Source organism: Myiozetetes cayanensis, unplaced genomic scaffold (assembly GCF_022539395.1).
Source record: "Myiozetetes cayanensis isolate MyiCay16 unplaced genomic scaffold, myiCay2020 scf19, whole genome shotgun sequence".
Taxonomy (NCBI): domain Eukaryota; kingdom Metazoa; phylum Chordata; class Aves; order Passeriformes; family Tyrannidae; genus Myiozetetes; species Myiozetetes cayanensis.
Window position 1 is genome coordinate 6804101 of NW_026087400.1, and position 25726 is coordinate 6829826.

Below are 25726 nucleotides of genomic sequence, written 5' to 3' on the forward strand. Positions count from 1 at the left end.
TTGTCAGGAAGTGAATGGAAACCCTCCAGCTGCTGGGTTGTGCCAGGCTGCTCTAGTCCCAAGGAACTGCTGCCATGGATAAGCTCTGCCAGAGCAGAATTGCATGAAAGGAGCTTGGTTTAGCTTATCTGTGCTCCTGGTATTGAACTTCTCTTGGATTTGCAGCACGTGGTGGCCAGGGTGATGATATGGACAGTGTGGGCTGTGTATTGACATTGTTCTCCCAAGCCAGGACAAACAATTTCAGCCTTGGCACAGAGGTTTAAGAAATGTTTTTAAGAGAAGCTTGTTTCATCTTCACAGCAGCCACTGCTAATACCAAAGGGGCACCATGCCAAGACTGGATCGTCCCATAATCCAACTAATCCCATCATGCCAAGCTTTGTGTGGTCCCTTAGTTTGGTAGAAGACTCAAAAATCACTGTTTTTAAGTACCAATAGCTAACCTAGAATGGGCTCAGCTGAACAAGGTGCTCTGACCCTTTAAAGCACTGACATACTTGACTCCTCACAGAACAGTTTGGCAGAAACATTTTTATAAAATTTTACAGCTGTTCTAAAAACATTTTATATGCAATACCTGCATCTTCTTTCAGCTCCTCCAGATGCAGTTCCTCACCAAAGGAGGTCACATCAGTCGTGGCTGCTGTTGGACTCTCTTGCTGGTCCTCTTCTGGAGCCAGTGCCTGGCACACGGGGGCTGGAGGGTCACCCTGTGTCACCCTCGTGGCATCCTCACCAGTGCAGGCTTTGCCTTCGGTATCTAAAGCAACAAATCATTTCATCTTAACTAAACCACGAGCAGAGAAAGCTGACACTCCCTGCTATCCTCTCGAGAGGAGTGGGTCTCAGAGCTGCTGCACTCAGGGGACTGACACTTCTCTTAGAGCAGCACCTGATCTCGGGCAGTGTTCACCCCCTGCAATGCAAACCCTGGGGACACCAGCCCACCTGGATACTAAACCCACTCTGTTTTCCCAACTAGGCACCTCTTTCTGTGGGCACCCAGCAGCCCCCAGCAAGTGGCCAGTGGACTCTGGAAGCACCTGCCATGTGGGAGATGAGCACAAGCATGGAAAACCAGAGGTCTCTGGGAGAAGGCAATTCCTTGCATGGGCAGAGCTCCTGGTGCAGCACGGTCCCAGGTTGGTCTGACATGTATGAGCTGTGTCAGGCTCACAACACGCTGCCATCCAGCTGCCCCAGCAGCAATGCCAGGGCCTTGCCCAAGGAATGTTCCTCACCAAGCTGGAGGTTTTCAGCACACTTTTAGTTGCTCAGCTTTGAAAAGCGTGTCCTGTGTGACTGAGCTGATCAGAAATTCAAATCCTTCTTCGTGCAGACGTAGAAACTGCTCCCTTTGCTTACTCTGAGAGATTTTTGTGCCAGTGATCCCTGCAGCTGTACGAGGCTTGATGACTGAAGCTTTTCTACTCTTCTCCTGTTCAGGCAAGAGTCCTCAGAATACAAACTATCCTTTTACTCCCTCAGAATCTACGAGATGAACATCACTATTGCAAACCACAGAAAGCAATTACTTCCCACCCTGGGCAGTGTTCCATCCTGATGGACATGCCTGCTGTTCACCCCTCACCTCCCAGCTTGTATTTCTCATCCCTGGACACTCCTTTCTGTAAGCTCCTGACAGGGCTATGCTTTCTTGCAATGATATCATGACAAGTTTCTTGAACATTGATTTGAAATAGCAAGCATCTACAACTACACCTTTTTAATGCTATTTGGACAATCTGCAGAGGAATTTCCTGTGCTTTTGGGTGAGGGTATCAGATTTTGGCCCAAAGATGCTGTGGAAGGGATGCAGTATTTTCGCACACTGAGCTCACTCAGTCTGCCTCATAATCACGTTTGGTGAAAAGTTACTGTTCTTAAAATAGCCCTTGCAGTAGCACAGTTGCTATGATACAGGGAAGGGGAGGGGGAAAAAGTTCATTGCCTACATTTCAGCTCATTGTGAAGGCAGCCTATACATAATCACCGGTGTATTAACAGCTGCCCCCATTGCTTGACAGCAGCCCTTACCCCCGGGGCTGTAAGTACAGATATATCTGATGTCCTTTGTGCTCACAATGGGGAGAATTATCAGGGGAAGCTCCCTCAGTGTTTTTGAGGTAACTCTGCTTTGCACATTCCTCACATCCCTGGGAAAGGCAGGTTGCTGACAGCTGAAACTGAAGTTTGACACTGAAGACAGTGAAACTGCAGTCAGACACGAGTTCCTTCACATCCTGGACCACAGAAAGTGGAATGACTAATGAAGTAATGACAAACAGAAGACAGCCCTGCTGGAGAGTTTCTGTTGAGGGGCATCTGAGACTCACAACAATGATGTTCTTGGGCAGGAATGATCAGCTCCTGCTTAGGTGAAAGGGGGTGTGCTGTGAGTAGCAGTGGGTCCCAAAACCGTACTAGAGACATCAGCTGGGGACAGGAGTAAGCACAGACCTTGAGTATTCCAAAGAGTCAGAGGTAGGGCTGTGATTTTGTTGGGAATGAATCCCACTGGATGCCAGACCCTGCACCACGTCACCTCTCCCGGAGTGCAGGCGGGATGCCCAGAGTGCAGCTGTGTCCCAGGAGTTTCCAGGGGCCAGGCTGGCACTGCCCTGTGGGAGCACAGAGGGACAGAAGGGGCCCAGGCAATGGCATGGCGTGTCTGGGCAGCTGCTCTGGGGTTGTGTGAGGAGACAGGGTGACATAACCTGGCAGGATGACTCATCACCAAAGCAAGGACGGGGCAGTTTCCCCCTGGGCTGCTCCCAGCCCGCTGCAGATCCTGTGCCAGCCTCGTGGTGTGCCCTGAGCCACCCAGGCCACTGCAAAACCCGCGACAGCCCCTGCTGGAAAGGCACGAGGCTTCTCGGGCTGCAGCATCAGCCCGGTCTGGCTATTTACGAAAGTGAGCAGGAATTAGGTCCCTGGAAGTGGAGTGAAGCCTGATGAAATAGCGGGATTTTAGGATTTACTGCAGTCTTTTAGCACAGTATTGCTGCTTTGACAATTGCAACTTACGGCATAAACGAGGACTTAGCCTTGAAACTGCTGCCACTTCAGCTCAGTCCAAGTAGGGCACTAATCATTTACTGAGAATTATTTGGGTCAATTTTTTTATTCCAGTTAATAAGCTGCTTCTCCTAATAATACAATACAATAAACCCTGGAGATTCACAACACTCTGTAAAGAAAAATAACTTGCAGGCAGCTGCAGTGTCCTTCAGCTGGGCTCAGGGAGGTACTGGGAATTTGCTTGATGTTTATAGGAGCTCTAGGCAACTTCCTTGCAGACAGGTAAGCAGTCTGCTTGCAGCTGTCTAGTTAAAAGCACAGCCTGTCATCGCTCCTCACTGGACTATATGTATTTATTTAAACTATTTTAATTTTGTTGAAAGGATCTTGTAACTTGGCAACTAATTATCTAGAATTATGAGAGACACAACGAATTCAATGGACAAGAACTAAAAATGAGCTTTCTAAGAACTTCCATTTTAGAATAAGCTGATGGTTTGATAGATTATTTTTTTGACTTGAACATAAACCCATCTTAAAATATATCAAATAAAATAACATGAAAATTGCTTTACTGCAATGAAAAGGGGAAAAATAAAAGCCCTTTTTAAAATTCTTTTTCTGACTCTACATTTGCTCAGTTACACTCCAGCATGGCATCACTGAGAATTGTCCCACAGGCTGTTTAGAGACATGGCTTTTGTTTTACACAAAGAAACTCAATTACTGCTTTCAAAGAACAGAACTTCTACTCTGAGATTGGTCAAACTCAAAAGGACAGTCTTTATTCACGACTTTCTGCTACAAAGTTTTCAAACTTAAATATGGATTTATTGTTTTATCTTGGTTTAGGTGGAAATGGCAATTGGGATGTTGCTGTAACATTGGGAGCTCACTTGATCTCACAGAATAGTCACCCAGATCTCTGTCTCCCTTGAGCATCTGTCAGGGCTTTGGAGCAGGGTTGTATGAGAACCATGGTCCTTTGTGCATGTTTCTGACACATTATCATCTTCCCTTCTGTGAATTCTACTGGTTTGGGCTCAGGGAAGCTTTAAAATGACACTCCCAAAAGCTTCACTTTTCCATGTGAATGAAAAGCAGGCGCAATAGTGACGTGTTTTGTCCCGAACTTGGTTTACTGGGAAGACAGCTGAAAACATCAGATTAGTATCATTTGATGGGATTTGGACCCATGGGTTGTACATGTTAGCTGACTGCATCTGTATGTTGAAGTTTGTATTTATCCAGCTTTAGCTGGCTTTCTTGGCAGTAGGATTTAACTGGCTTTAGAGCAATTACATAAAATATACGTACCAGCTCACACTGCACCATGTAAAATCAAGTGAAGATGGAGCTGCACTCAAGATGGTAAAGCATCCAAAATTAAACTACATGGATGGATTGCAGCAGTTTGAAGAAATACAAGTCTTAATTCAGACACAGTTTTCCTCTCTGTTCGGATTGAAGGTTTTCATTTTTATTCACTTGCTCGTCAGCTTTCTGCTTTTGCAGTTATGTGTTTCCCATTGTTCTGAGGGAGCCTCTGACAAAAAAAGATTAAGAATTTTTCCTTACCTTGTTCCATCATCTCCAGAAGGCCTTTCTTAATGAGCTCATCCCGGCCTTGCCGTGCTGTCATCTTCTTCTCCAGCACTGCACAAAGCAGTAACACAACACAGCCCCAGTTAAGAACAGAGTATTCATATTATGGAGTGAAAAAGATGCAATCTGGGAATTCCGTCTAGTCTCAGCTACTGCTAATGCTTGGAAAGAACTGCCAGGATTTTGTTTTGGGGAGCATGGACTGTTCAGCCTGATTGTGCCCTTTCCTTTGCTCAAACAGCTGTAAAATGACCCCGGTGTAGAGCTGAGGTTTATGATGTGACCTGCTGTTGGATCACACTGAGTGCAGAGTAACAGGGATATCAGAGCCTTCATGCTGTTTAACACAGCACCTTGGAGCTGCCTCAGGAATATCCCATAGGAAGAGGAGGAAACTGCATCATCCTGTCTTAGGAAAAAGGCAAGTGAGTTTGTCTCCTTACTGATCTCCCGGGACATCCCCAGAGACCAGCGGGTACACGCTGTGCTGAGTGCTGGGCTCCTTCGCCCCAGGGACAGCTGCTGGAGGGAAGGTTTTTCACATGCTGTAGCTCCCTCCTGTCACTTTTCATAATGTTACTGTGACCTATATAATCTTCACCCCAAATAAAAGGGGGGATAATACTTGGGGCCATAAATGTGTAGCCTATTTGGAGAAGGCACAGCCCATGGAAAGCAGACTGTGGCAAGGCTTGTGTTTCACTCTCGTGGTTTGACCTGTTCTTCTAAAAGCACTCTATTATATTACATAGGAATTCAGCACATCTGGGCTCTTTCTAGCCCTGAATGCTGAAATCTCTGAGATCAGGTCACCTTTAGCATGTCCTAGGTAAGCAAGTTTCACCAAGCTTAGCTTTGCTCTGTGCAGATCCCTCTCTTGTTCCCAGCCTACCTGCAGATGTCTGCTTCAGCTTCTCATTTTTCTTTTTCCTCCACTTCCATGGTTTGAAGATCCTGCCCAGTGTTGCCAGTTTGCTGTTCCTCCTCACTGGTGGAGTTCGAATCCCTGAGACCAAGTAGTCCGAGCGCACTGCCGGGGATTGCTCCATCTCATCTGGGAGGGAAGAGGAGACACGGCTGTTGGACACTGAGTTACCAAGGGGAGGCAGGTGGAGCCTCAGCAGATAACAAGCAGGGTCTAAGTCACCCAGATAAGCAGTGCAAGGAAGTCTCTGCAGTGCTGGAGCCAGTGGCCAGGCTGAGGGACACCAGCCAGAGGTGTCCAACCTCTCTGTGCCATCTCAGAGCTTCCTACCAGCTGCTCTCTTCACCCTTGCACAGAACCTGTCTGGATGCCAAATATCTCAGTATCTTCATTACTGCCATCCCTCGCAGGTTCATCAGGGTTACCAGGCCCAGGGAGAGGGGGATGTGCTGGATTTGTCCACCTCATGCTTTTCCCATCACTGCCCTGCCTTTGCCCACTCCTGGTACCCACCAAGGCAATGGTGTCACTCTCCCCTCCAAGAGCTGCATCCCAGCCTTTGGAAATGTGGAGAGCTGAGAGCTCCCCGTGGCTCTAATGGGAGCAGGAGGAATTTAACACATCTGTAAATCAGGCCCATGTGGCCTCCAGTTAATCACAGAAATGGAATGTTCATTTAGAAAAAGGCAGACCTTTATGAAAAGCTGAGAGGAAGTGTGAGAAAGCTCAGGTCCCTTTGGAATTCCCAGCTTCCAGTTCTGTTCTCAGGCCACAGGATATTGCTGCCTTTTAAATGAACTCATCACATAAGCTAACACAGAACACTCTGACTTTTGTGAGCTAATGCAAATCTTTTATGTAAGAATAGGTTGTTTGATATGTGCTACGTAAGTAAAATCTTAGAACTATGGTGAAAATTTATTCCTTGAGGAAGCTAAGGGGAAAACTCTTTCCCTTTTGTCCAGCCAAGCCACAGGAATTCAGAGATACTGCTTCAGCTGGAAAATCAATTTAGGTATTTTTAATTCAATGCCTTGAAAATACACTGTAAGTTTTGCTTATAGGCAAGTCTTGCATGAAACAATGCACACAGACTGAATTATTCAGAGTTGTGTGCTGACCAGTACCATGGAGGAAACCAGCACAGCCCCATAAATGGGGTTATTGATGTCTATACTGAGCAGCAATACACTAATTGTTAAAAGAGAAGCTCCCATCAGATATATTACATGAGTAAAAACTAACAACAACTTGTGTTTTCTTTTCAACAATCAGTTATGATTTAAATGAGCGATGTGAAGCTGTGAACTTATGCACATTTCCAAGTAATTTTCCTCTGGAACATCAACACTTATCGTAAATTGGTTTATGACTGCAAGAGAAAAACTATACAGCATCTTGTAGGCTTTGCTTTGGAGTTAACAGGGTGAAAATGTCTAAATCACAGCATGGAGGTGGGGATTTCCAAGTAAACAGGAAACAATTTTTGGAAGATTATTAAACACAGCAGGGGAATGAACACATTCCTCCTCTTCCATTTAATTTTGAAAATACTGGTAATGGAGATGAATCATTCAGTGGAGACAAACTAAAATCTTGGCCATGTGAACTGTGAGAGCAGAGAAAAGCTGTAACAATTGCCCCCACCCACATCGTGCGTGCCCAGTGAAATTCTCCTCCTTTGCACTGAATTTAGAGCACCTTTTGTCTCATCCCACGGAGTTTATCTTGGGGGTTAATTTACAAAATATTCAAAACCTACATAAAAATACATTTTTGCCTTTGAAAGCATGGTGTCTACCCAAGGTGATATTCATCATTTACAGTTTAGAGGTCAGTATTAAGTTGAGAGCAGAAAATAGCCCAGAAGAAAGGCAGCAGCCTACAGACCACAGCTGGAGTGCCAAGATATCCTTCTCCTTTCCTGACAGCACATTGAAACATGACAAGTATCACAGAAATAAGCTTTGAAGCAGTAGAGCTACTCTTGATTACAGCAATGGCAATGAGGATGGAAAATAGCTGAGTAGATCTCCTATTAATTTGCTATTATGATCACTTTAGAGCTGTGATAGAAGCCTCAGAAAATAGCATTTGGCCATTTCTTGTGACATCTCTTGAGTGGGAATAGAAACGTTCACAGAATTAACTCATCTCAGAAGAACTGTAGATCAGACTGTAAATCAGAGCCTTGGCCCTGGAAGCTGCAGAGGAGCAGGACAGGCTCAGCTCAGCTCTCCCTGCTCCTTGCCTGAGAGACTGCACTGCTGCTCCTCCATTCCAGGAGCTTCTCAAGCATGGAAGTGAAGATGAAATAAGAAGCTGATTTAAAGGAGTACCTTGGCAAGTTACAGCACTCTGTTCAGGATGTAGGTGTATGCAAAGTGCCTTAGACATCATCCACATGTTTTGTTCAACACTGGGAGCATGAGATCATTTCACCTTTTTGCCGGATAGGGGATGTACAAAGTCAAAGAAACCCAAACTTTTGTGTGTCTAGCAATGCTTGTTATCCCAGATATTCCCACAAGCATTAGAGAATGGGGAGATACTGCAAAGACACCAAACATTTAAATAGAAACTTCAACATATGTGCCCTGTAGTGGTCAGTCCTTCTTTGGTTTTTCTAGCCCTGTCAACTGGGTTTCTTCCACCCCCTTCTGCCCTCTTGATTCTGGAAATATAAGGATTTTGTGCCTTAGACTTGGATTACAGATGAAATACAGATAGAAATCAAATGTCTAAGAAGGAATAGAAGCTAAACAAATGTTCCACTGGAGGTTTTTGTGGGCTTTTTGACTTTATTAATGCTTCTCTTATGGTACAAACAGTTCTTAAGGAAATGGATTTATCACCTGGTACACTCTCACCATATGCAGTTCCTATACTGTGCATTTGGAGAGATGGACACAAATATAAATAGATTGAGACACAGCAAGACAGATGTCCTGAAGTCATAAATACCAAGGAAATGGTCTGACTGGCAATAAGAATCACAAGGAAGCCTTGGAGCACCTCATTCCCAGTCAGTTCATCTTTTCCTGATTGTGGGTTGGCTGTTTGGGAGATAAGAAGTTGACAGCACAAAAAGCAGTTCCCACGTACAGCAGTGAATACTGAAGGAGAAGGAGTGCCTAAATATCAGCCAGTTCCTGCAGCCAACAAGCTGCCAAGGCTTACCAAGCCTCCAACCACTCAGTGAAATATTCAGCACATTTTTTTAATCTGCAGTCAATATTTTAATTATGCTAACTGTTCTGTGGAATAATGTGGTTATTCCTCCCAGAGCCTGAGAGCCTGGGGCCGGGCCATGCAATTACAGAGGATGTCTGCAAAGTATAAACAGCCAAGAGCCAAACCCTGACTCTCCAAACCAGCAGGGGAAAGGAGCAACAGCTTAACTCGTGTGTAATGGGGAAGGATGAGGGGCAGTTGCTGTCAGGGGCCAGTGAGCACAAGCTTAACCCCAGCACAGGGACCTGACTGTTCATCAGTGCCCTCAGTGCCCTCCCTGCCAAGACAGACCAGTTTGTCCCACACTGTCCCACACACCGTGGTCAGCCCTGTGGGCAGCAGGGTGCTCTGACTGAAGCTTTATTGGCTGTTTACATCAAAATTACTTTAATTCTCTGCTGTGCCCCACTGAGGGCGAAGGCTGCTGTGCTGGAGCTCCAGCTCCAAAATAAAACCACACACTTGTCCTCTGCTCTGTGTGTGTCAAAGGGGTGCAAGTGAGTGTGGCTGTGCCCCTCTGATGATGCTAGGCAAGTGCTGCTCCTAACAGTGGCCAAGGGTGAACGATTTAATGCCTGAGACTCCCAAATCAGATGAGGGGAAAGGCTCCAAAGTGACGGGTCCCGCTCTGCAGTGCAGCTCTGGGCTGCAGGATCAACCAGGCAACAGAGAAGAAGCAAACAAGCCATAATATTCATTACATTTGGCTGCAGGGTCTGACCCCTGAGAAAGTCTGGGCATCTGCAGCTTCTGTTCACATCAGCAGCAATTGTGGCAATTGGTGTTTCTGAGAAACACCCCCTTGCTTTCTTCTTTCATAATACTGGTGCCATAAATAGACCACTCTTCCTGTTAGTCCCTTCCCTGTAGGAATTGTGTGATGGTTTTGAAGGTTTTCTGCACGCAGAAACTCTCCCATTTACACGTGTCAAATCCTTTTTCCAGAAGTGGGGTAGGTTTGCTGAAAGTTCTGTGAACTGTGTCCTGGGTGGGTGTGGAAAAGTGCCCCGTGCCTGCCCACAGCCCTCATTTGTACAGCAGCTGGGGCTGAGCTGGCACGTCTGAGATGGTCTGTCAGTGCTGTTAAATTGAGCACTGGGTTCAGTGAGTTGGGTCCACCTTCTTGGGGTTTTCATGATGAGCCAAAGAGTCTGTAGCTTGATCTCTGGGTTGCTGATGACAGCAACTGCAGGCTGATGGATGGCAGTTGGGAACATCAGGGATGCAGAGCTGAGTTACACTGACCTTGCCACAGAGGGAGGCTGGAAGAGGCATGGGATGTCCTCTTGTGACTACACAGATGCAGCAAGAACTTTGTGGGAAGATGAAGGATGCTGAATTTTAATGTGCTGGGAATTGTGGTAACTTAAATTCACCGTAATGAAACTTGTGCCTTGTTAAATCCTGTGTGTACACTGGTAGGAGAAGGACCACTGAAAAATCTGCAACCTGCAGGCAGTTTAAAAATAACACAGCAGACAAGAGCTGCAGGCAAATTTGTAAGGCAGGCGTGCTCTGTTTGCTGATGAATTGGTTTGTGATGCAGCTCTGCATGCTTTTCCCTTTACTGTCATTGCATCTGCCTTTGCAACTCAGACACAGAGTGAAAACAGGTTCCCTTTGGTCCATTGCAGAGGGTGGAGATGGAGTGGAATCAAAATGACCTCTGTGGGACTTTCAGCACTGCCTAGAACTCATATCTGCCTCTAAAAAGGATGTGAGGAACCCAGAGACACTTGTTAGGGGTGATCCTTACAGAGAGCATTTGTTATATCTAGTGAAAGGAACCTGCAGGGCAAAGAGGGCAAAAAGGTGGTCTTGGTTTCAGAGTAAGGACTATCCTGAGCTTTGTGAAGGAGAATCACCAGCAGGAACAATCCCCCTTTTCCTTAGTTTAGCATCCTAAAAGATAAAGAACTGATCTCAGTGATTGAATATGCAGGACAGGGGTAAATTGCTTGTGTCTGGGAGCCTTTGAACACTTCTGTTATGTTCCAGAGAAGCAGAATTCAAACTGAGGAGCTTTTTTATTGCACTAGTTAGATGTTTCCTGTGATGGAGCTCTTCCTTGTTCTAAAAATGTTTTCTGTCACCTGCATTTCTGCAGACACTTTCTCTTTCTTGACTCTCTTTGAAAGAAAACTGCAGCAGAATGTTCCAGTTTGAAGTTTCCATTTCAGTTTTTTGAACATAGAGTATTTTCATTTTCCCAATTCTGAATGACTGTTAGAAATTAGAAATTAAAATTAGCAGTAAAAAAGCTTTTTATGAACCTGAAATTTATTTAATTTTTGAAGGGACTTTGTATTTGAAGTTATAAATGTTTCAAAATTGTTTTGTGTTGGTTTGGAAAAAATTTACACAGAATCCTTTGTAAAACAGAAAACATGCTTTCTGGTTAGTTATTTAGAAAAGGCAAGATACCTGTAGTAGATTACTGAATGTAATTACAAGCTGATTTTGGATGCACAGCTGCTTACATGACTTAGATTGTTACTCTGACACATCATATTTGTTACACCAGAAAACTACTGAAACAACGTAGGGCAAATTACAGGATTGAGGGGGAAATTCAGGCATTTATCTATCCAAATGTTTAGAGTTTGTATGGTCAGTGGGGTCGGTAAAAATGGCTTGAATTCTTATCTCTCATTTTAATCCTTTATGTTCTTGATTTCCCACCTTGGATTTCATCTCACCCAACAGTTCCACCTCCTAAGGAAGCAGATGGACAGAGGGCCAGGTTCATCCACGTGGCAACTACAACATTCCCTGAGCTACCTGGGGGGAAAATCTGGCACAGGAAATTTGTGCAGATTCAGACTCATACGTGAAGGCAGAGGGAAAAAGCAAAGATAAATGGCAGAAAGGGGAAAACAGAAACAGCTCTGGGTTCAGCTTCCCTGAGTAAAGGCTGTTCTTGGGCTCAATCACTTTTCTTTCAGCTGGTGGGATGAATCCTGATTAGGTTGTTGTACTCCCTTCATGAAAATGCAGGTTTACTGTGTGGCCTCCAGAGTCTGAGCTTCCATTTTCACTTCATACTCAAATGTTTGCCATTTGTCCTTGTTCTATAATTTCCACTGCTCTTTACTGTGTTAAATTATGATTTAACATTTTTCTTTAATTGAAGGGAAAAAAAAAAAACTAAACACAATTTGTGGGTGGTAGGAGGGGGCTGTGCTTCCAGGGAAGTTTATTTCCATTCTGTCATGCTGAGCCTCCCTTCAAAGTATTTGGATTTTAAAACCAGCTTTCACTGAAAGGAGCGGGGAAACAGATTATGCTTATCAAAGGAAAGAGAGCAGGGAAGTGGCAACTCCAGCTAAATCTCTTAGATAAAAATACTCCTTGTATGCTTGAGATCTGTGATTTCTTTCAGAAAACGTTCCTTTGGGAAGTTAACCTAACAGCGTTACCACCATGTGAGCCAAGGTGCAAAGACATTAATCAGGAACCTTTCATGCTTTCGGATCATTGTGTCAGTCCCAGCGCCACTCGCTGTGATTTACAATGCGCGCTGTGACATTAGCAGTTCATTAACAGAATCAGTTTGTCAGTGTTTGCACAAAGGAACCACAACACGCTTTACCTCGGTGAGAAAGAGCTAACAATAAGAAAATGAGAGTAATGAAGGACTGTTGTGTAATCACCGTTAATTCAGTTACCTGAGCCTGTACAATATCTGCTTTTAGAGGGGACCCTTGCCATTTGCATGCCCGTCACCCAGGGAGAACTGGCTCAGGCAGCAGAGCAGCATCTCCTGAGAAGTCACAAAAAATCCATTCAAATCAAATAAAAATCCATTGAAATGGGCACTGCCTCTGCAGAGGGCCAGGAGCTGTGCCAAGTGTGTCCCTCCTGCAGCTGCAAGGGGGTTTGGATCACATACATGTTAAGAAATTCCCAGTGCTAGGCAGTTTCCCCAAGCCTCTCAGAGAGATGCTGCTCTGCAGGACACAGGGAGCCAGACCCGGCAAGCACAGGAAGGGCTTGGATTAGGCTTGCCATGTCCTCGTAGTAGTAAAGCTGTTGTCTGCACTGCAGGAGCAGTGTGTCATCACCTGCAGTTGTTTAATTAGCTGTAGCCCTGCTGCAAACCTGTTGAAAGGATGTTTTTTATAGCTTCCTCAGGGAGTCTGCAGACTGGAACACACCCTGTGCTGTCTCCAAGAGGCACCTTCAAACCCATGCACTGCAGCTCATCCCTGACAGCGGCTGCCTTTAGAGGGACATTCCCACCCAGGGAAGCCTTCGGTGGAGGAGCATCCTGTTTGCTAACAGGGACCCATGCATTGCTTTTTTTCTGGGATTCATGGCCCAGGACTGATCTGTTTTGAGTTTCTTCAGTTTATGGGAGTCTATGTCTCTCAGACGTACCATCAGCTCTCACTTTATATCCATCCCAAACTTGTCTATTCGAGAAATAATCAAATCCTCATGTCCTGTGTGCTTTTATGCCTTTGTAATTTAATGCACAATTTCCTTCTTCCCTCAAACACACCACAGCTCTGCTGGTGCTCTGTCACTGTTCAGTGCCACCGCTGCAGATGGAAAACATTCTTTCTGCTCTGTGAAATGCAAGAGCATCTGCCTTTTGTTTTGTTTTCTCCTTTATCACTCCTGCTGCTTTGCACTTTCACTTTCCTCGAACCCACTGGCAACAAATACACATAATTCAGCAGTCCTTGTGCATACTCCAGAATAGGACAGAGATTTGGGAGAAGAAATCCTTAGACAACAAAAATATGACATTAACCAGAACAGCTACACGGAAAGGTAGATAGAAAACAGGCACAGTGACTGAATTCAACTTTTGGCTAAGGTTATGCATCCAATTTGGCTCCTTGTAAAACTGTTTTAAAGCTACTAATGATTTACACACTTGATTGGTAGGTAAATTGCAATGAACCCCTTCTTGGCAGGTCATATCACTGGAATGAATGGTTAAATATTTTCTAGGGATGGTTTGCTCTGCTGCATGCAACAGTCTGTAAATACGAGACACATGTAGGAAATACTTTGAAGGGAGCTTTGTTTTTAAAAGATTCATTTATCCCATTGTCTACTGGTATTTTTCAGAAGCAATAATACCAAATACTCAGCAGTTCTCAAAAGACTGCAAGGTGCCACAACCCTCTGGTGCCCTCAGCACCTTTGGAAAGGCACATTTGTGCACACACACTGAGCAGAGTCAGAGCTCCCACGTCCCCAAGGGCAGTGGCACTTCTCACCTGTTAAATCCTGCATTAAAGTTAACATGAGCTTAGCATGGAACTATCTCAAGGCTCAGTAAGGGCTTCACAACACTGATCTAACCAAGCTGCAACATGCCCTCTAACATGGAATTCCTCACTGGGCAAGGGCCAAAAGAAATAATTGCTTATCAGATTTACTGTAGTGATTATCACTGTCTGTCTGAACCAAGACCACAGTCTATTCCTAACAGGAATGGCAGAAAAAACATGGAAATTACTGAAAATACATGAAGCTGTCTCCTCTGCAGCTCTTGGAATGACTCCTTTCCAGGTTGTCTCCTTCTTCTATTACAGGACTAGGAAAAACAAACTACTGAGTTGTAATCCTTGCCCTGTGTAAGAACCAGAAGAACAGAGAGACGACATCCCACATGGCAACAACAAAAGGAGAATTTGGCAGGAGAAGAGCAGTGTCTGTCCATTAACTCTCCCTGTCCCTCTCTCTCAGCAGCCAAGCATGGAGAACAATCATGGAAGTAACTGCAATTCCTTTTGCTAATGTGATTTACTGGTGTGTCTGCATTAGCAAGAAAGGCAGGGTTAGAAGTGGGTCTGTGAGCAGCTGGTGCTGAGGACTCAACACCTTCTGGTGCATTTGTTAAGTGGTGTGATCTTGTGACTCCAACTCAACAGAGAACGAGCTCTTTCCTTACAGAGTGCAAAGGAAACAAGATTCTTCACTATAACAAAAATACCAACCAAACTAAACAACCACCCTTCCAAAACCAAACTAAGAATTCCTGTATTTTCTTTCCAGAGGAAGGATAAAGATCATTATTTCTCTTACAAAATTACAACATTCAAAAGCCCCTCATCCCACATGCAAATTCCTATGAGTTGTTGGTACCCAAGGTCACTGACTGGCAGCAAGACCTTGGCTTTCAAATTTCTGGTAAAGTCAAAGTTCCCTTGTGTTGTGTTTTAGCCCATTCTAAAGCTGATTTGAAATGTCCTTATATCTGTTATATATCCCTATGTCCAGAGTGGCAGACACCTTTCCTAGAGCCTTTCAGCCACACATTATAGCATCAATGAAATTGCTATGCATAAATTAACATATAATGGCAATTTCAAACTTGCTAGAACGATGCTGTGGTTGTGACAGAAAAGGCAATCTACTCTAACACACAGATGGATTAATTTCTTTCAGCTTCTTTCCTAAGGTTTGTAGTACACTGAGTTTAGTGAAGAAAAGGCTCTGCATTTAACCAGAGTTGTACTGGTTTCTTAGTTGGAGTGAGTCTTTATGTAGTTCAGTACAAGAACTGAGTTGTTTTGTGTTCATTTTTTATTTCACAAAACATTCTTTCGACACAAACTAGACAATTGTTGCTAAAAACAAGTCCCAAAATGCACCGTGATCAGTTATCAAAACGGTTACATTTGAAAGAACAAGTGAGAGATATCTTCAAGCCCATTTTAATACTGATGGGCTGGTTAGGTTGTACTGCTTACAACAACTCCAAAGGTCAGAGAACAAACCTCAGCAATGTCCCTGCAGATGGTTCCTGTTTCTAGCAATATTAGGCAATAGTATGGACAAGCAGGATGTTTAATGGCTGCAGTGCTTCCACCTTAAATGGAAACCCAGGGATGAGAAGGAGGCAGCACACAAACCCATTCAAAGCAGGTACAAAGAATGCCGCATTAAAGTGAGCTGAACTAAACTGTAAATTTTAATTGCTGAGAAATGGCATTTTTTTGATATTTTAAAAGCAGCATTTGCATTTAAAAGTCTACAGCAGCACTGGTGAAAGTTCCCCAGCACATGAAGTGCTGGGAGGTTTTCTCAAGTGTCACCATGTGGCTGATGCATCAGGAGTTGTTCTGCTCCCCCTGGGCCAGCCTTTGGATCAAACAGGAGGGGCTGGAGCAACTCTGAGCTGCACAAGATTTTCCTACTAATATTTTTCCTGTGGCTTTGTCAAGAAAACTCAGTGGTTGGGGCCAGCACAGTGGATGTGGAGCAACTTAGATTTGCCTTGGGACAACACCTACATCCAGAAACTGCTGCTCAAAATCCTGAACAGGCAAGGTGACTCTGGTTCTACATTTACAGACTTCAGTTTATAATGTAATGGTGTAAAAAAAACCCAGACTGATGAAATTCTACAATATTGAGTGTTCAGGGAGCACAGGATTACACTTCTATTCTTCTGGCCAGGGCTTATGCAAAAGAACAAAAAAATAACTCCCCATTGCAAAGCCAAAGCGTGGCAGGGGGCTCTCTCTTTGCACAGACAAGTTTTGTTAATTTTACTGACCACAAGTCTTAAATCCCCTTTTTTTTAAACTAATAACCCCAGGCAGTTCTTTGGTCTCCAGCTCTTGATTTTCATTTGGGACATGTTTTTGAGATGGAAACCTCTAATGAATGTTTTTCTAACATTTGCCTTTCATCAGCAAGAATATTTGACTTTCTCCTCTTGTTTTCTTATGTTTTTAATTTTTAATTTATTATTTTTTATGCAAAGGGGATAACCAGATCTGTGGCAAAACTATCATTTGAAAACCACCATAGAATATGAATTGAATTTCTATTTCAATGCATGAGGTTTTTATTAAACAAGTAAATCATAGTCTTGTTCACTTCAACCATATCCTGGGCCTGTTTTTCTAAGTCTCACAAAGCCCAAACAGCATGGAAGGAAAACCAGCATGGAATATTTTTACCCTGTCTGACCTAAATTTATGTATTTTTTAGTTCTTCCAAGAGAAAGAGAAGTGGAATAACTACTCCCTCTTCTCAGTTTCTTTTCAGCTCTCATATTTTAACTGTGTTCTCAGCTGCTTGCATGAGTCATGGAGAGCTGGAAACAAGAACCCCCCACAATATTATAATAACTGCTTCCCTAGGAGGGAGCCTATGTGTGTTTTGGGGTAGATCACTAAAAAGCCACAAAAATCTCCTGAAAGCTTCTTTGTGCCAGAAACCTCCATGGGAACTAATAGAGGAAGGGCCAATATCTCAGCTGCAAAAAGCAATTACTTATGAGGGTAATAAAAATGAAGATATTTTTAGGATTTCCATATCACTGTCATGAAATTCATGTCATTGTTTGTCAGTGCTTGCCGAGATTTCAGACTGCTGTTGACTTTGGGGATTGTTGTGTGTAATGATGGTGTTGAATTTCACTGGTCTGGGCAGAATTTGGATTTGACCCTGTGACGTTCCAAGAAACTTTCAAATCCACAGGCTTTTGTAAGAACTGGGTGTTCAGTGCTTGCCACGCTGATCCACACTATTCCAAGACAATATGTTCATCCATTGCCTGTTTCTTCCTGTACATCCAAATTCAACCTCTGCTTGAAGCCACCTATGAAATATTTAGAAACAACGGGGGAAGCCCCTGCAGAAACCCATCCTTCATTCTGAAAGGCTGCAAGTTTGTTGAGGACAAGCCAGATCCCTCATCCCTCATCCTTTGGCACATGTCTAGACTGAGCTGAGCAAACCAGGTCAAGGACCTTGTGCATAAGAGAGGAAACAGAAAGAAAGGTCAACTTCTTCATAAGCCAAACTCACTGGCAGGTCAAATGGATTCATACAGCAAACACAAGAGTAAAAGAATGTTGTGGAACACGCTGGCAGAGGGTATGGGTATCAAATGTGCCTGAGAGCCCCATGGCATTTATAGGCAGGTGTCATTCTGCCTTCCACTGCCCTGTTTCAGTCGTGTCAGCTCAGGCTTATCTGTCTCTAACACAGAGCTTCAATCCCAAATTCCCGCACAGCAGGTCAGACACTGAAATGACATCTCCCTATCAGAGACTATTCTGTTCCTCACTATCCCTCCTCTTCTCAATACACATTCTGCTTTCACAGCCCTGCTCTTGCTATCATTTCACCATTTGTACAGCTCTGACTGCTCCTCCTTCTCTCCCTGCTCAGTGCAGTTTACTGAGCCTCTGCACAGGAACAGTCTGACTTTAATCAAGACTATGCAGGAAAAGCCTTTCTTCTCTGAGAAAGTTTTTAGACATTACAAGTCTTCAGGATTCATTTACAACACTGGGTAATGAAGCAGAGCTAAAAATACCATATGTTCCTTTGACATTGCCCATTCATTGCTATAAATGACTGGAATTTCTGTGACTGCAGAACAAAACATGTTTTATGTTTTTGCTTTTAAGTGAAGCTGTGTATAAAGCTCGTTGCCACTTGGAATATCTTAGTGTTTTACATAAGAGGATAACAAAGTTTATTTGGAAAAGGCGGTGAAGCCTCCACAGCTTGTTTTCCTCTCATTTCCTTAAATGAATGAGGAGAGATGTTAGAATGTGAAATCACAGCAGTGGAACTGGCCAAATTTTCTCAGTTATGAGAAAATATAGTGAGGAGATTTGCTGAGACTGCCCTCCAGAACATCACCTCTTATTGGCAATTCTCTGCCCTGGATAAGCAGAAGGCTTTTCAATCAGCTCCAGGCCTCCTGTGCAATCTGTGTAAGGCTGTTTCAACAAGGGAAATGAGATTATCAAAGCATGAGAAAGAACTGACACACAGGGCCAGATTGTTTGAAGATGTTTATTTTAAGTCATTTCACATATTCTTATTCACTGTTTTTATTTTTTGAACTCAGAGGATTTTTTTTTCTCCCTAGTAATTAAAACTCTGAAGGCGGATGCTCTTGCCTGCACAATAAACGAACTTATAATATTTTTAAAAGTATTAAAAGAAACCCCTATAAAAATCTCAACTAATTTCTTCCTTTCAAGTGCTGAAATGATCTAATGCTATTAATAGAAGATTCTTTCTCTGTGGAAAATTTATTCTTCTATTTAAAGCTACTGAGGAAAAGCTTGAAAGAACAAAAAATTATGATTCTGACATCTGGCTGTGAGTGTAGCCTTCGGATGATGAGTTCAGATAGTGGCTCTAAAATGCAGACATTTATTTGGAGATAAGGCAGGATGATAGACAAGGCATCATTTGCCCACACAGTTGCATGTTGTCCCCACATCCTTGCTGGAAGCCCACCCAGCTTGTGCTGAGGGAAGCAAATTTGAGAACACCCGACTGACAGCCCCAAAACCCACAGGTTTGTCTTCCTGCCCAGGAACAAGCCCAGCTAAAGCAGCAGCAGAACCTCCCCAGCTGCTGAGCAGCAAAGCCTGACCCTGACCCAAATCCCCCATGATCAGCAGAGCAGGTGTTACTCTGTCCCCAGGATCTTCCTGAGGAGGGATGAAACCGATACCGGCTGGGATGACATTTCGTGTGGGCACAGGACAGAGAATTCCTGTCACAATAAATCAGCAAACTGAACACCTCCCCAGGAGTTTAAAGGGACATTTTACACTGAATAGCTCATATCCTGCTTCCAGGCACCTGATCCAGGAGGCTTTACTTCCTTGATAAGTGCTGGCACTTGGTGATTTCCTTCACATGTTGACCACGCACCCGGGTGCCGTTCTAGGAGTTCACTCTGGAGTTATGGGAGTGTCTTGTGCATTCCTGGTGGGACCACCCAGAGACCATATTTGCAAAAACACATGGGTATGTTACCCAAAACATGTACTTCACAATAAACCTTCTAAAATCCAAATAGAATGCTTAAAACTGAAAATCAAATACTCTTATGATTTTGTTCTTTAATTAAGAAATGGAGACAAGATATTTGTAAAGTGAACAGGACACTGTGCTAGAGATCTCTGAGTAACCCAAACCCAATTCTGCAGCATTTGCATGGCTGGGAGCTCTAAAATCAAGAACTGAGCAGCACTCTCCATCAGAAGGGTGCTAGATGGGAGGAGCTATATATTTCCATGATGCTTGCATGGCATAGAATTAGATACAGCAGCTCAATTCCCTGACACAACTTTTCTCCTACAAGGTAGATAAACCCTTAGAAGATACAGACACAAAGTAGGCCTTGGTTTACAAAGTCTTGGGCTGGTATCCAATAAATCAAGTTTTAGGGCATTTAGTATCAGATCAAACAGATCATGGTCCCAATGGTACCAAATGCAGATCCAGTAGAAATTCACTCTGCCTTCTCAAACGTGTTTAAAATACGCTGATCAGTCAACCTGGTTCCTGCAAGCCTTTTGTGGATCAGGTATCATTTGCCTGCACCACTTGCACATATCAAGCTTTGTCTGTCATCCCACAGTTGGCATCGATCTGGCACAGAAGCACAGAGCTGGCACAAAGTGTATCACAGCTCTGGCTGATTTGACAGGAATATGGTCATTTGCCCATGTCTGATGTGCAGGAAACCTGCAGTGCTGGTGCAGGCGCTCGTGCACAGACCTGGTGTGAACGTCAGAGCCTGGCAGGGCCAGAAGGGGATGTGGCACCAGCACAGCTCTGCCTGAGCCCCAGCTCGTAGGTCTGGGTGGAAAGAACCAAAATGAGACATCACATGGTGGCTCCAGCCTCTGAACACATCACTTCTGCTCAGTGACCTCAGCTCTCAACAGCAGCTACTGCTACATGAGCAGCAAGGAGAGGATTTTCGCCTGTGCTGAGCAGCCACAGCCAGTGAGGCTGCTGCAGAACAGCCCCATTTTCAGAGCAAAACAGACCACCTTCTTCTCATGTTTGCTTTTCTTTGGGCTTTTGGTTTATGCACTAGAGCATGCATGCTCCACCCTCCCCAAACTCAGCAGATATTCTATAGTCTGTATCTACATATTATATCTACACTGTATATCAATAGACATGCAGTATAACAAGCTGTATTACGTAACCACACGCTGAAAATCTAAAAAAAAAAGTCAAGGAGCCTGCTGGTAATATGAATTTGCATTATAAAATAACTACTTCTCATGTAGGTCAGAGTGGGAGAGGCTTTGGGAGCTTGATTTCAGGCACAGTCGGCATCAGAGATCTTGTAAACCCAACAGAGCTCCCCAGCAGCCACAGCCCAGCAGAACGCAGTGCCTGGCTCAGCCAGGCTGTTCCTAACCCCTTCTCAATAATGCATCTAACTCATCCGAGGAGCATGTAAGATGACTTTCAAGGAAAACAAGAGAAGGCACAAATTAGAAGTTAAATTTTGGCATCTCTTACAGCGCTGTCCTGAACGTTCATATTCCTAATGCTCGAGTGCCCAAATGCAGTGATAGGATTGTAAACAAGAGTTAACTGCAGTTCCCACTAAGGGTTCTTTAGCTCTCCTCACTTCTCCTGGTATTTTTTTTCCTCTGACTTTTTTTGTTTGCTCTCTTTTTTTTTTAATTTTTGTCCCCCACCCCCATTAGGCAGAAGGGCAAGGGGAGAAGGGCAGTGCTACTTCGTATTTAGGCAACATTAAAAGTGAAAAGCTTTGACAGTTAAGCAGCTCCCAAGCCAAAAGTGGCAAAGCCAGCTGAAAAAAAACACCCCACATGTTCCTGTTTAAATTGCAAACTTTTTGTTGTTGTTGAAAACGTTCCAGGGTGGCCTCAGGATACACTGAGCCTGCCTAAAGGCAGGTTTAACTTATGTTTTGACCATTTAAGAAGGAAAACAACTCTCTTCTTCCATGATGCTCTTTGGCACTCAGCAAATAAATTTTACTATGGCAACTGAAAAGCCACTTTAGGCATACAACTTCTTCAGTCAAGTGGTCCTCAGCATCTTGTCCTACTCACCAACCTGGATGCTCTATGGTCATTAAGGGTTATTTAAAAAAACCCACATGAAATAGCTCAGTATCATGTATTTGTATCATGTTTGCCAGTTATTAATTTAACTTAACAGCTGAGTCTTACATAACACTGTTTTGTAATGATATACCCAAGTGCTTTCCAAAGGAGGGAAGCTAAAGCAGGACGTGCAGGGGGATCTGTCTCAGGTTCATCCAGTGCTGGAAGGAGAACCTTCACCTCTGAATATTGACCCAGCACTCTGCCTTTAGGTTCTTTAACTATATCCTGAACCCAGCAAATTGTGACTGTGGTCACAGGCTGAGAGAGTTCCCCAGAGCTGCCCAGTGACACAATAACTTATCTTGCTCTGAACACAACAGAGGTTGTGAGGTCTGGAGTGAGAGAGAGCTGAAGGTGCCCAAACAGGTAACTGGGGTGTTTAACAAACCTGAATGGGGTGCAGAACAGTCTGCACTGACTGTCAGAAAAACATCTTCAGTGATTGTAGTGTGCAGCTGTACACGAGCATGTGCATATTTAGCCCAAATCTGAGGTACAGTGGCCACAGTTGTAGGTATGAATGACATAATAGCTGTTCCTGGGCAGCTCTCACCACGTGTGTAACCACTCAGCTACACCAGCAGCACCAAGCACTGCCAGCCCATGCCTTTGTGCAGGCTCAGTTAATCATCCCTCTTTGACACTGTGGCCTTAAATCAGTGCAAACAGAAGGACAACTCCACGCTTCTCACAGTTTGCAGAATGAGACCTCGCTAAATAAGCATCATTTCTTGCCATGATTCTTCTCAAAATAGATTAATCTTTGCAGAAAATGAGAGCAGAGGCTAATGAGGGTTGAGGCACAGATGGGATGGCACCGGCAGCTACTTCATACAAACACAGCAAAGTAATAGTTTCTAGCATGACATTTAATAAAATCAAGCCCTACTAGGATGCACAGCTACAGGGGAATTTAGTCTGAAGACAAACATGCTGCTGCCTGGCTATCTTCAGTGCAAATACACGACACATGGTCTACCTTATCTTGCTTCTCAATTTAATCACACTTTTAATGAGCAGAAACATAAAAAGCAAACAGTTCCTTTCTCTTCTTACAATACTAATTTTCGTTCTATGCTGTTTACTTTGAATAACCAAAGTTCATTTTTAGACCCCTGTTCAACATTTCTTTCAAAGAATTTCACAAGCATCTTTCAAATGCTGTCTTGAATGTCCAGCATTTTCTGCCCTCTCAAACTGGGCCCTGTCTTTCAGGATAGGGGGAGGGATGTTTCCTGCTTTGCTTATGAATCCATCTCCATTCCCAAACGAGAGAAAATTGAGAACTAGGTAGACCAGAAATATGTAGACTAGACCTATGTAGACCAGAATACAAATGCAATGTGGGTAATTTATATATTACATCCCCCCCCCCATTTATAGATGGTCTCCAAAATCTAAATGTTATTCAGGGATGCAAACTACTCAAAAAAAAAAAAAAAAAAAAAAGGAGCCCAGTGTACCAAGCATCAAACTGTATTTCAGTAGTTATATTTGTATCTATATTGATAATGGTATTTGAAGTTGCTGTGCAATTGTATGCTCAGAGGAAAATAATATGGTGTGTCTTTTGGGATAAATTGCCTCCTCTGGATGTGCAGATTGTTGCAGTTGCTGGTTTGGGGGTTTCACTGTACTGGTCTCTCCAAAGTATCACATTCATCACCTTCCAGATGATTGTTAAATGTTGTATTGAAAGGGAATCATCACCTATCTTTCATCTTCCTGAGACAAATAAAAAAAGCTGGGAAAAGTTCTCATTATCTGGGGTAATGGGAGAGGTGAGAGGATTCTGCTGGTTTCCTCTACTTTGTGCAGTGTTTTTTGCTGACTTTCTGTGGCAGTGCAGGTGCAACACCCAGCTAAAATCTACATGGGGCACTGTGTCTGTGCCACACAAACAGGCCCAGTCTGATTTCTCTGGCACTGAAAAAAAGGGAAAAGACATGTAGGAAAAAAAATTCCTTTAGCTTTATCACCATTGCTAGATGTCTGAATTGTAACATCATCTTGAAAATTCCCAGTATCCCCTCCCCCCCCCTTTTTTTTTTACAGTGGGAGAGGGGCAAGGGCCAGGGATGGATCTCCTTGGCTGGCTGGTTTTTGAACCCTTAGGTTCAAATTAATGGATTACATTTTCAAGGCTTATTCTCCAAAAGTAAAAAACCAGAAATTCTGAAGGTTTCTGATACTTGAATGTATTTGTTCATCTTCCAAAGTGCTGCCAGGTCGTGGTGCCTGGTGATCATGTCTGGATCATCTTGCAATAGACTGAGATCTAATTTTGGAAAAAAAAAAAAAAAAAAAATAGAGCTGCAAAAATAGCATTAGGGTCTGATAGCTCAGTTTTCTGTGAGTGACAGAGCTCATCTCTTCTTGAAGAACATTAATAGCTTTTGCAAATAGACAATAGAAATTAATTAAATTTTCTGGCCCACATGGTTATTCAGCAGAGCTCGGTAAAGTGAGTCATAAAGGTTCAATAACCCATGGTTTAATTTAAGTTACATGACTTTTGAGAAAATCTCAAGATTTTCTGGGTAGGGAGATGAACTTTCTACATAAAGAACAGAGAAGGAACAGGGAGTAAATCTGATGGACTTTGGTGCACTAATCTGGAGAAAGCTGGCACGAGCACCTCAAGGGAACACAGGGTGGAGAGACCCATCCTTCCTCTGAATTAACCCTCTCTATTGTTCTAGATTTCAAGCAATAGTTGGCAGCAAAGTTATACATAAATAGATTAAGCCGTGGCAGAAGGTGGAGAGGGGGCTGCCTGCATTCAGTATTACAGGAACTGTCAGCTGAGTCACATGTGGCACTTTCCTCTTCAACCACGGTGCAAGGGGTGGGTGAAGTTGAGCCCTGGTTGTATATTTAACAAATCATGGGACATTCAAACAAAGTAGCACTTTCATCAGGTCAAGCTTCCACCATTTCATCACATTACTTCAGAAATTGATTTTATACTGTGGGCCTACATATTCCCTGAAATAAATCCCTCTGCACATGTGGAGCATGAAAAATTAATCCATTAACAGGTATTCTTTAACTAGGTCTCCAGAGTGCTGTGAGCCTGAATTATGCTGCATTTTCCAGTATCTTTTTAATTTTGCATGTTCTAGATAAAAAACAGTTTCCTTTAAAAATCATTGCCCTCTTCTCCGTAATGGTGACAAGAGGGGAAGAGGATATTGAAAAGTTCCTCATCAGCATAAATAAATTAAAATCCCCACTTCATAGAAGCTAAGAGGAATGAAGCTCTATTAAATGTTTTAAGAGGAAGCTGGAGGCAGAGATGACCAAAATTAAGCTCCCCAGTCTAAATATATTAGCAACTCGCTCCACATTTGTATTTTTAAATGTCAGGTAATCTATTAAAACTGAAACATCTTTGAAGGTAGGATGGCTGGAGAAAGGATTGTGCTATTTAAATAATGGGAGCTCACATTTGCAGTTTTCAAACCTGTATTTGCAGGTTAAAATTCATCTTTGTGTTAATAAGGCCAGTCACATATTTCTGTCTCTATCCAGGCTCCTCCTCTCTTTGTCATCTCTTTCTGTGCTGCCTGATGATGCCTCACTGTGCAGGGTTTCAAAGATTTGCAGAAATTTCCCAGCAGTGATCCTGTGTCATCCAGCAGGGGAGATCCACGGACACTATTTATAAACTGATACAGTTCTACTCCCTGCATAACAGCAAATTGATGCTTAATTAGATATTTTGGGGTTTTGATTACCATTCCTTTGCAGAATGGTCCTAACTGTGCCCAGGGGGCAGGTTCACAGCTTAGACGTGCACTGCACTGAGATGTCTGCCTGCACAGCTCCTCTGGAACCTGGGAGCTGAGATGGAAAAGCAGATCCTTCCAGACAGCCCTGACAGGGATAACAAAGCTTCAGGGTGCACCTTCCCTGCAGAGTGAGAGCAAGAATCCCTGCTGGGGCCCTGCTGGGAGCTGGGTGACACTGAGGGACAGAATGTCACCCAGAGTCCAGGGCAAAAGCAAAGAGGGGCTCCCAGGAGCTGCTGTGGCACGAG

At 43.6% G+C, this 25726-nt stretch overlaps 1 protein-coding gene across 5 annotated transcripts in view; it reads right to left on the reverse strand.

Annotated features, from left to right (window-relative positions):
* Positions 1-25726, reverse strand: part of PHACTR3 (phosphatase and actin regulator 3) — a 94967-nt gene that overhangs the window by 36882 nt on the left and 32359 nt on the right. For all 5 annotated transcript variants that reach the window (XM_050313945.1, XM_050313944.1, XM_050313949.1 and 2 more), the window contains 3 exons: positions 5522-5683; positions 4603-4680; positions 581-763 (listed from right to left, as the gene is read on the reverse strand). In XM_050313945.1, the coding sequence (XP_050169902.1) occupies positions 581-763; positions 4603-4680; positions 5522-5683 (423 nt within the window). The remainder of the gene's footprint in view (positions 1-580; positions 764-4602; positions 4681-5521; positions 5684-25726) is intronic.